General features: G+C 45.2%; 1 protein-coding gene across 4 annotated transcripts in view; it reads left to right on the plus strand.

The window, feature by feature from the left end:
• The window catches only part of IRAG1 (inositol 1,4,5-triphosphate receptor associated 1), a 123,412-nt gene that overhangs the window by 89,001 nt on the left and 22,339 nt on the right, over window positions 1–12,072 (plus strand). For all 4 annotated transcript variants that reach the window (XM_055548639.1, XM_055548640.1, XM_055548641.1 and 1 more), the window contains 5 exons: window positions 275–305; window positions 2,633–2,773; window positions 3,235–3,366; window positions 5,744–5,885; window positions 11,852–11,901. In XM_055548639.1, the coding sequence (XP_055404614.1) occupies window positions 275–305; window positions 2,633–2,773; window positions 3,235–3,366; window positions 5,744–5,885; window positions 11,852–11,901 (496 nt within the window). The remainder of the gene's footprint in view (window positions 1–274; window positions 306–2,632; window positions 2,774–3,234; window positions 3,367–5,743; window positions 5,886–11,851; window positions 11,902–12,072) is intronic.

Raw genomic sequence — 12,072 nt, forward strand, 5'->3', positions numbered from 1 at the left:
CTCACCCAAAGTCACCGTTAGTGGAGGCACTGGTAGAGCACTGAGCCCAGAATCTAATATTTTCCAGCACACTTCCTCTGTAGGAGTCAGCGTCCGGGCAGTCTCTCGCAGGTTATAGAACTCACGCAAAGCGCACCCTGCGTCTTCTCCATCCCGCCAGCCCTGCTTACTCCAATTCCTGGAAACACCTGGTCTGCTGGTTGGTCAAAGGCACCTTTGGGTTTATTTCGTGGATTGGACAAAGTTCATTTCTGTGTCTTTTTCTTTTTCACAGTGCCCCTCCACTCACTGAAAAGGAAGTCGAGGTAAGTAAGTCCAGTGCTTTATGAAATTGAGTACTTGGGCATGAGTGGCTTTATTCAAAACATTCCCTTCTCCAGCCTCTGCTCCTGACATTTTCACACAAACATGAGAACGAGTGACCATGGAGGAAATATGGGCACTGCGATCAGACCAATTGAACCAGCCATCCCCCACCCCCACCCCAGTCAGTGGAAGATTTTAACAACTTTGGTCAGGGATAAGAAGGTAATTGGAAGTCCTACATTTCTTCAAAGATTGTTTTCTTTAAAAGCATAACTTAGGTACACAAAGTCAGCTGGGAGGCTGCAGAGTGAATCAAATTTATTTTAAAATTATTAAAATAGGGTCAGATTTCACGTTTCAAACTTTGGAAAATGAAGGTGCTTTCCTTCTAAGTGTTTCAGGCATAAGGAAGCCAGTTCAGCCATGGTGAGAGACTGATCCCCCCAGGGCCTCCTCATCTCTGTAGAGACGCTGTCCCAGTGGGGATGGCGAGAGAGCTGAGAGGCATTTCATTCTGGTGAAGGGGTAGATGGACAAAGAGAATGCATCGGAGGGGAGACAGTGAGGACCTCCAACACCAGCAGCAGTTTGTTTCCATGACAATTTTATGTCAATGCTGACAGAAGGAAGGGAGCTAGAACATAGATGATTCCAGAATTTCTTTTCACTTCGGGTTAGGGGGATGGAAGGTTTTACAATCGTATAGCATGTTTTACCCCTGATAACAAGAAAGCGAACATACCCTTTCTGAGACTCAGTGGACCACATAAGCAGAGAGAGAGAGACAATGTAAAATACTGGCACAGATGGTAACAATTGCCTGGCACACAGACAGGGCACTTACAGCCTGTGACACGCACATGTCCATGCTTTCAACTGACCTGCTCATCAGCTCTGAGAAACAGGTAGAGTAGGAAGCAGAACAAAGGAGGAAACTAAGGGATTAAATGACTCATCTGAGAGCCCAGACTCAGTACTTAGCAGAACCAACATTTGGATCCTCGTCTTCTGACTGAATTTAGGGCACTTTATATTGCACTCCCTTTAAAGGGGGTAACCCAGGTATAGAGAACAAAACTTTGACCATTACTAATAAACTTGATTGAGGTTTGGGCAGGGCAGAAAATCCCCACCCACTCACGTTGGTGGAGATGGCCATGGGTGGTTTGGTTAACAGTGCACTCCTGTCCTCGGTGTGTTCTGACACAATCTGTGGTCAGCACAGTGAAAGGAGAATAGGCTTTGCAATCAGAGAGTCTGAGGCTGAATCCTGTCTCTGCTACTCCCCTGTGGCCCATTGAGCCAGTTAATGACCTCTCTTGGTCTCCGTCTCTTTACCCATAAAGTGGAAACAGCAGTTCCTGACACAGAATGTGGTTGAGGGATGAAATGAGCTAAGGTGCATGAAAGTCCTGGCCGTGCTGGCGCAGAGCAGACATTTGATACAGAGAAGATTTCAATGTCGCTCTCATCATCTCATTGGGTAGCTCAGGGTTTTCGGTTCTCCACTGGAGATGTCTACCCACCGTGGACCCTGTTACATGAACCTCAGACACTCGGGCAGAATCAGCTTGCCTGAGGGTGGAAATCTGCTACCACTTGATGTAGGCAAGGCACATGAAGGCCATTGTTTACTTCCTGTGTGGAGTCCATCTGTCTGTCTCTTCTCTCCAGAAGTTTCCTACTAGCCCAGGAATTCCATGTGTAATGAACCCCACCTTTCAAAGTTCATTCATGCAGGCTGCATTTTTGGCATGGAATACTCTTTCCAGAAAACTTCTCCTAACAGAATCATACCTGGTTTTATTTGATCTCCTGGCAGCTTCTAAAAGCTGCTTTCAATGTAGGATTTGGTATATTCAGATAAGATGCTGATTGAAATGTGCTTTGGATCAGCAGGCTTACATCTCAAGTAGAGTTTCTTTAAATACGGTAGTTTCATGCAAAACCTCCAAAACTCACGTGCCATAAATCCTAGCATGAATCCAAATTGCTTACACAGTCAGCTATGTTGGCCTGAGTTTATCTAAACCCAAATACAGGATGTTATTTTCTTGACATTTAGGAAAAAGCAAAGTGTTACTCTCTTATTGTTTATTAGTAAAATGCGTTTGGTCTTCTGGTCCTGGGAAGGAACTGGTACGGACCTATTTCACCATCTTTTGTGCAGTTTGCTCCATGAAGGGAGAGTTTCACTTGTACTTGGCTGCTTTGGGCAGGCTGGTTCCATGAGGTGATGTAAATGCTCATGCAAAAAACTCACCGGCAGCCTTGCTCCCTCCAGTACCTCCTCCTAGCGCTTCTTCCACATTCTTGTTCCCAACAGAACGTGTTTGTACAACTGTCCTTGGCCTTTAGAAATGACAGCTACACCCTGGAATCTAGAATTAACCAGGCAGAAAGGGAACGCAACCTGACAGAGGAAAACACAGAGAAGGAACTGGAAAACTTCAAAGCTTCCATTACGGTAATTGCAAAGCCTGACTGGAGAACCCTTGCAGGAGGGACTGTCCCCAGGGACTGGGCCAGGTGTCCTGCTTTTTGTAGTCAGCAAGAAGAGTATTCTCATGAAATGAGAAATGAGGCTGAGGCCCTGAGCCAAGCAGAAGCTTCCTCAGAGAGCTGAGACTGAGATCTGAAGACCTGGTTACCTCAGGGCTGTGTGTAAGGCCTGTGAGCCCTCAGCAGCTTTTCAGGAAGGGGGCTGGGTGACCTGGGATGGCAGAGGGAGCGCCTTGGGGACAAGAGACCCGGACGTGATTGCCTTCCTCTGGGCTGGCCAGGTATATAGTGTCCACACTGGGCTTCTCCAACCCCAGAAACAGCTGCAGCTGGTGGGGGTTTAGAGGCCCCTCCTCTCGGTCAGGACAGCACAAGTCAAGTCTTGGTCTGCGAGGACCCCAGGTGATGTTCCTTCTCCCTCCCCAGTCCTCAGCTTCCCTCTGGCACCACTGTGAGCACCGGGAGACCTACCAGAAGCTGCTGGAGGACATTGCTGTCCTGCACCGCCTGGCTGCCCGCCTCTCCAGCCGTGCCGAGATGGTGGGGGCCGTCCGCCAGGTGAGCTCTGCTCTGCCTCTTGTAACGGGCTGAGTGTAAGCGCTGACAACTGCAGACACCACCGGCTGATGCCTTCCTGTGGGCCAGACGTCCTATGTCCCCAGGTGCGATTGTTTCAGGGTATTTTTGGCAGACCACTAAACTCTTGAGGTGCTGCCCCAGAAAAAACTTTTATGCCAGTGGTTAAGAACCCGCCTGTCAGTGCAGGAGATGAGAGAGATGATGATTCAGTCCCTGGGTTGCGAAGATCTCCTGAAGGAGGGCATGGCAACCCACTGCAGTATTCTTGCCTGGAAAATCCTAAGGACAGAGGAGCCTGGCAGGCTACAGTCCGTGGGGTCACAAAAAGCCAGAGACAACTGAAGCAACTTAGCATGCATGCATGGATACCTACTGCATGGGAACTGCTGCGTGCTACCTTTCTTGGAGATTTCTAATGCATGTTGGCATAAGCAACGCTTTGAGAAGTCCTGTAATGAAAAATCCTGTTTAACGTTACCTATGTATTTCTCAAATGTATTTAAGTAAAGAACTACCCCTTCCTTCTTTTTTTTTTCTCCCTATAAAACACCTACTCAACTCCCATGGAATTAGTGTTTGGCAAAACACACTTTAGGAAAACCCACTTTGTTTCATTAATCCTCCCAGCAACCTTGGAAAGATATTTCTCAATAGAAATGTGAAGTCTCAGAAAGGTAATAGCACTAGTGACGGGCAAACCTGGGATGAAAGCCCAAGTGTGGCTCCCCTGCAGCCACTTTGAAGTCCTGAGGCACACAAGGTACTGCCCCAACCCATCATGGTGCGGTGGAGCCAGATGGCCCAAGTTTTCATTCTGATTGTACCAGGGTTCACTGTGTGACCTTGGGTCAGTTAACAAGCTCTCTGAGCACCAGCTGCTCCAAACGTAAAATGCGGTATCTGCCATCCAAGGCTGCTGAGACACTTGTAAAGCACCTGGATGTTGTTGTCACTGTTGCTGTTACCATGGATCTGTGTATCATGTGTCCCGCCTCGTGGATTGCATGACGGGGTGTTCCTGGGGCCCAGCCCTGGGCGGTTCTCATAGAATGAAAGAAGAACAAACCACAGGGCTGTCCCACCTATGTCCTTCCAGGGAAAAGTCACCCAACTTTCCTGAGTGGCAGCACCCAGAAAGCTCTTCCAGCTGGGAGCAACACAGAGAGAGAGCTTTAGGGAAGTGACTGGTCTCGGCTCAGGGCTACGGGGACTTTGTCCAGGGTTTGGTCACTGAGCATGCCCCTCTGCAGACAGGCAGGTTGTGGGCTCTCTGAGGGATTGGAGAGGTGTCAGCAGAGAAGACTCTTCATTTTGCACAGTCCTTGCGAACGTGCTTCTCACTCCAGCCTTCAGCCTTCTCCAAGTGGCTTCCTTGTCTCAGTCCTCAGAGTCCTCTCTGGTTCCGCTGGACTGGTTCAGGCACTTATCCTCATTTTCCTTGTTGCTCTAGCTGCCACTCATCTTGTTTCCTTCAGACCAGTCTCCACTGGTGAACTGATTATGACACGCCTTTAAGACATTCAGTGGCTCCCCTCTTCGTTCAGAATGAGTCCAAAGCACTCAGTTCAGCTCTAACTCACCTTTTCATCTTGTGAACAAACCCAACCATTTGCTGATTCCTATATAAGCAGGATGACCTGTGCTTTCTTGGCTTTCCAGACAGTTCTGGTATATGCCTATTGCCCCAGCACAATTCCTGATAAGTAAGTGAAAGTCACTCAGTTGCGTCTGACTCTTTGCAACCCCATGGACTATAGCCTGCCATGCTCCTCTATCCATGGGATTCTCCAGGCAAGAATACTGGAGTGGATTGCTATTTCCTTCTCCAGGGGATCTTCCCAACCCAGGGATCGAAACTGGGTCCTCCCGCATTAAAGGCAGATTCTTTACTGTCTGAGCCACCAGGGAAGCCCTCGATTCCCGAAGGCATCCTCTTTTCTCTCCAAAGGATTCTGTCTGGAGGGGGCATCCTCACCTTGATACAAGCCTGGTAATGTCCTGCCTCTAGACCTTGGCTCTTGGAGTTCCCTGGCTGAATGTTCTTTGTCTCTCATGCCCATAGCTATGTGCCCAGATGCTGCCCATGCCCTACATCACTTCAGCCTGTTTCATGAAGCCTCCCTCAACCCATTCTCCGCAGGGAGGACTCGGTTCCTTCTTGTCTCCTGAGGCTTTATGGCTGGGCTTGTTCTTGTTCTCCTCGAGGGCAGGTGCCTGAGCCCCTGTTTCAGCTCACACCCCAGACAGCAAACTCTTAGAGAGTAGAGTCATATCACTGTAACCTTTTGAATCCCACAGCTCAGAGCCTGGCTCAGAGCAAGGAGGGCTGATGAGCTTTTCCTCTGCGTCCCTGCAGGAAAAACGCATGTCGAAAGCAACAGAAGTGATGATGCAGTATGTGGAGAACCTAAAGAGGACGTATGAGAAGGACCACGCAGAGCTCATGGAGTTTAAAAAACTTGCAAATCAAAATTCGAGCCGCAGCTGTGGCCCCTCTGGTAAGAAACTGGACTCCTGCCCACTGCCCCACCTTGGCCCTGTGATTATGGGTCCCTGATGGATCCAGGCTAGGATCACACCTATGGGACAGTCCCAGGGCCTATGTCAGGGTGAGCAAGGCTTGCTGCCCCACCCAATGCTGTCCACAGGGGCCTTGCAGCCACTGCTCCCGTGAGCCCCGGGGGCCTGGAACCAGAAAGCATGAATGGCCCCCAAGCAACTCCTGATAAAAATAACCAGAGAAGCTGAGTAGTGATGCAGAGCCCTTAGGCTGCAAGAATTTAACCTCCTTTATGAGACTGACTGGTGGCTCAGCTGGTGAAGAGTCCTGGCTGCGATGCAGGAGACCTGGGTTTGATCCCTCTGTTGGGAAGATCCCCTGGAGAAAGGAAAGGCTACCCACTCCAGTATTCTGGCTTAGAGAATTCCATGGACTGTTTCGTCCACTGGGTCGCAGAGAGTCAGACACGACTGAGCAACTTGCACTTCACATGAGACTGCCAGACCCCAGACCTTAGAGGCTTTGTGCTGTGGGGTCCCCACTTTGGGCAGCACATGCTAAGGAATTTGCATTTTTATTCTGGAAAGCATTAGGGATCCAACCAAAGATTTTAATCAGGGAGTTGCCATCATCATATATAGTTTAGAAGATTCCCTCTGGCAACAGTGTGACAGTTACATCGTTGGGGTAAAGACAGAGACAGGGAAACCCACGAGCCGGCTATTACAGGAGTCCACATAGAGGTAGAGTCTGGGCAGTGGGGGTAGAGTGAGAGCCTGGCTAAAGGAGTTACTGCTAAGATAACCAGCAGAACTGTGGGCAAGACAAGTGCTTTAAAGAAAGACTCTTTTTTTTTTTTTTTTTTTAATTCTAGACAGATTGCTATAGAACCACAGAGAGAGGGCCACCTGATTTCACTTGATACTGAATTGCAGTGGGTTTTTTTTAATCTTTTATTGAAGTATAGTTAATATACAATGTTGTGTTCATTACTGCTGTACAGCAAAGTGACTCAGTTTACATACATACGTATATACATTCCTTTTCATTTTCTTTTCCACTATGGTTTACCACAGGATTTTGAATGTAGTTCTCTGTGCTATGCAGTAAGAGAGTTGCTATGTTTTAAAGTAAAAATAGGAGTTTTCCAGACTAGAGGGGGAAATACATCACAGGTGGAGGAAACAGCATGTGCAAAGATGTGGAGGTTGGGGTGAGAAGACTCTGAAACAAACCGTCTCCTGTTTGGTTGCGGTGTTGGAGTGGGACAGTGACAGGCTGGAGGTAAGACTTAGACCAGGGCCACATGCCAGGCCCTAAGAACAATCTGGGCGTTTGCCCCACAGGCAATGAGACACCTGTGAGTTTACTCCAGCGGCCATAGTCAGGTCTTATTTTTAGAATATTGCTCTGACTTCAGAGCGGATGATGTATTAGGAGTGGACGTTGAGGAGTGGAGAGATGCGTTTGGAGGCTTTGCCGCAGTCCACGGGGAGGAGGATGGTGCTTTGGGCCAGGATCTGTCCTTGGGAGCTGCCAGGGTTTGAGCTCTGGCTGATGAGGGGTGGTGTTAGCAGGAGAAAACAGACCTTTTAGTGACAGGAATCCCTATGGAATGCAAACATCCGTATTACCAAGAGCAGGAGGAGGGAAAGTATAACAGATGGAGAAACCTTTATAAACAGGAGGTTTCACAAGTTTCCTGGGGAATATCAGTGATACTTCCCAGAGTCCGAAGGCAACACACACTCACTCCAGACCGTCTGTTTTGGATCTTGGCAGCAAGGCTCCTGACCCACATGCATCTGGGCCTCTAACAAACATCTCTCTGTCAGTGTTGGAAGTTGGAGAAGCTGCCACCAAAGAAATCCTAACACACAGGCTCTTGCATTATTGTCCGGCAAGGTGCAGGGTCTCTTGCATACCACCTTACCCACGATTTGTGGAATGAGCACAGTTGCCCATGAGTCTCATCCATTAGTTCTACAGACATTAACTGAGCACCTCAGATGTGTGCCATGTGATACTGGACTAGAGAGGTGAAGGATAGCCTGTGCCTGACCCAAGGGAGCTCCCAACCTGTGGTGAGGCAGGGCAGTGAAAGCGGTGCCATGACAGAAGGAAGCAGACTACGGGGCACGCGTGGCAGAGTCCCTCGTTCAGTCTGGGGACACAAGAAAGTGCTCGCATTAAGACGGGAGGTAGCTGAGGGTTGAATGGTGAATGTGTGGTTTTCACAATCTGGTTCCACTCCACTGTTTTTCCAAGCTACACTTCAGTTTGGGCTGGTACAGAGTGGCCAGACGTGCCCGTCAGCTGCTCTGTGACCATTCCCTCATGGTGCTTGTTCCTTAAGCTTTTATATGACTTCTTTGTTACATATGTAATCTTTCTCTATGCCTGAGACTCTGAAGACTACAGGGCAAGAAAAATATCTCTGATTTCAAGAAAGGTGATACACATTCAAAAGAAAAATATAACATCTACTTTTTTCTGAATGTGAAACATGCCAGTTGTCTGCATTTTGGATTAAGGTAGATTTCCAGAAGTGTAAATACTGGCTTAGGGGAAAGGAATATTTATAAGGCTCTTAAAGCAAATTATTTCCAAATAACCCATTGATATCTCCATTTAATGGGTAACAGTAATGCTCAATTTATCATACCATGGACAGTCTTGTCTTTTTTTTTTTCTTTTTAAAAGTATTTTTGACTTTGAACCAATATTGTACCTCTTCTCATAGTTTTAATTTGTATTTCTTGACATTCATTTTCAAATGTTTGTTGGGCCTTTGTATTTCTACTTGTGTAAATTCTTTAATTCTTTGCCCCTCTTGTGAAATTGGTATTTTATTAATTGCATGAACTCTTCATATACAAAGAATATTTTCTGGTACTGCTATTTTGGCTGACTGGAAAACTTGAAAATCCTTTGACTACAAATACTTAGAAATTTCTGCTGGATAAAGTGAATCAAACATTACCCAAAAGGAATAGCTGAATCCACAAGAAATACTCAGATACTAGAAAAGAAAAGAGAACTGAAACCAAGCTGACCCTGCAGTTTCCTTGGGGATAAGAGTCAGCCTCAGCTATCTGGACTCTGGGCTTTTGCACTCACATGCAATCTGAGATGAGGCCTCAGAGACCGCATGGCAGGGAGCTGACTCTGAGCCTCCTATAGAAAGTGAAGACTTTCCAACAACTGCATCTTTGAAACAATCACCAAGTCACAATGGAACAAATCAAGGAAGTTTATCTGCTTCTCCCTGGACTCTGATAGGAAAAAAAACTTTCTCCTTCCTCATAGGAAAACTGCAAACCCACAAAGTACGTGCCATAACAGAAGAGATGATGCAATATGCAGAGATTCTGAAAAGAACATCACAATGGTGCTGCTAGGAACACTATTGGAAATAAATATAAACCACTCTGGAGAGACACACCCTGTGCCCAGGAGACAAAGAATCCTCTAAGTAAAACTTCACAGGAGATGAGTTGACAATATAAAATTATAAGATAGAGCAGTCTACCATCAGTGAGAATCATCAGACACCCAAACAATAGGACTGGATCCTAAACACAGCAGATAATAAAGCAATCTTAAAAATTTTTTCAAGTTGTGTATAAAATTAGAGGCATAAAAGAACAAATCAAAAATATGAGAATAAAAGAATACAATTATAAAAAATATCCTAGATATGAGGAATAGAGGCATGAAAATTAAACACTCAGTTTAGGAGTGGTAGTTACTTTTAGTTCAGCTGTTCGGTTGCTCAGTTGTGTACGACTCTTTGGAAGTCAGACTCTTTGGTAGCTCCTGTAGTTGAAGCTATTTCTCAGTATTCACATCTCCTCCTGGGCATACTTCTCCATCCCCTTGAATTTAGGTGAGCTATGTGATTTGGCATTAAATGTCAGTGGCAGGACATGTATCACATTTGAGCTGAGATCCTTAAGACTAGTATGCAATTTGCCCTGTGTTTCCTTCCACCAGACATGGTAATCATCCCTGCTCCAGAACAGTAGAAGCTCCATCTGCCTGAGTCCTGAGTGAGGAAATGCAGAGCAGAGCCTGTTGCTGACTCATAAGCAATGTAGCAAAAGCGAGTAATAAATCTTAGTTGTTATAAGCCACTGAGACTTTGTCGTGGTTTATTATTGTAGCATAACCTTGCTTATCCTGATTGGTATAACATTTACATCAGATTAGGAATAGTTGAGGAAAAAGATTGTTAACCAGAATGCAGATTTGAGGAAGTCACCCACAATGTGGTTCAGAGGGATAAATTAATTTAAAATATGAAAGAAATATTATAAGATATATGACATGGGCTATAAAATAAAGATTTGAAATACACTTATTAGGATATACATCAGGAGAGAAAATATTCAAAGGAATTTCCCAGGAACTGAGGATTTTTCAAAACTAAAGAAAGACATGAATTGTTGCATTTAGAAAGTACAGAGAATCCCAAGCGAAAGAAAGAAAAACACATCAAAGAGAAACTTTATAGAACCCAAAGGGCAAAATGAAGATCTTAAAAGTAACCAGAGAGAGAAGACAGATTATCCACAAAGGAGTGACAATTCCGACAACCAATACCAGTTCCAGGAGACAACGAAGTAAAGTGTTGAAAGAGCTGAGAGAAAATAACTGTTAACCTAGAGCTAATACTACCAACTAAACCGTCATGCAAGCTTAAGGGCTACGGAAAGACATTTTATGACAAAAACTGAGAAAGTTTACCTCTCACGGCCCCTTACCAAAAGGACAACTAAAGAATGCACTTAAGGAAAATTAAAATTGAGATCGAAAGAAGGTTGAATGCAAGAAGAGATGGTAATCAAAGACATTTGTAAACATGTAAGTAAATCTAAACAACTAGCCACTATGTAAAACAACAGTCACAATAATTTGAGATTACAAAAACAAAGTGAAGTAAAAATATTGAAAAACAGTATAAGATTTGAAGGCACGATCATTGTTTTAAGGGTGATTCAGGAAGAATAGAGATCTTGATTCATTTAAATCTAAAGTCAAATAACATGTTAAAAATTTAAGGGGGCACACTAAAGATTACAACTAAAATATATAAATTTCAAATCAATTTAGGGAGGGGGCAGTTAGAATAAATTTGATTTATGAAGCAAGGTAATTAGAAAATACAAAATAAGGTGGTAGAAATATATCAATTGCAAGAAATATAAACAGCTTAGAACTGTTGGTTAATAGAAAACCTCAGGTTAGATTAAGAAAAATGTGTTTAATTATGTGCTTTTCAAGAGACACACCTAAAGTATATGAATGTGAGAAATAGACAGCCATACAAGCTGAAGCAAACTGAATTGAGCTGTCAAAAGCCTTTCTCTACACATACCTGTGTTTTCTAGTGGCAGTATTATCCATGTGTGGTGCTAAATATTTAACACAAATTTTATCACTTAATATATGTACTAAGCAGAAGAAAATCTGAGTATGCTGGTTTCCTTTGTTCAAAATTATTTTGTAGATGACATTAAAATTACTGTTGTCAAGTTTCCACTTTTTATTGACACCACACCTTCCTTGCTCATAATTTCCTTGACTGTTCACCCCTTGAATGAGCAAGATGATCCAATAAAGCCTGATATTGCTACGAGGAATCCTCACAAACACCAGGGCATAATCCAGAGATGGTGCAGAGGTGTCACATGGAGACCAGAGGGGCAAGACCGAGACTTCTCATAGTGTCCAAAGGAGTTAGGATGAAGGTTCTGTCCCCTAGAAACCCCACTCTGCAGGTGACTGTCTCAAAGGGTCAAGTGTCAAAGTCAGTGACCTCGGCACCTAGGCCCTTGGGGCATCCCTCGAGGGTCAGTTCTGGTCCGTAGATACCTTGGCTCAGTTTCTGTGATCTTCTTCCTGCTGGAGCCTACTCTGAAAACTTACCTGGCTTCTCTTCTCTGTTTCCTCCTCCTGCAGAAGATGGAGTCCCTCGCACAGCGCGGTCCATGTCCCTCTCTCTGGGAAAGGTATGCATATTCAAGGAAAACTGGGGAGAGAAAGAAATTTCTACAGTCAACCAGGAAATCATTCATTCTTGGATCCACAGGTGCCAGAGAACTTCTGGACAGAGTCTCTCATGCAGCTTCCCACACTTGCTAGCTCATCCTCCAACCTTCCCTTGCTCATGGCTTCCCAGA

Source organism: Bubalus kerabau, chromosome 15 (assembly GCF_029407905.1).
Source record: "Bubalus kerabau isolate K-KA32 ecotype Philippines breed swamp buffalo chromosome 15, PCC_UOA_SB_1v2, whole genome shotgun sequence".
In the NCBI taxonomy this organism is placed as follows: Eukaryota; Metazoa; Chordata; class Mammalia; order Artiodactyla; family Bovidae; genus Bubalus; species Bubalus kerabau.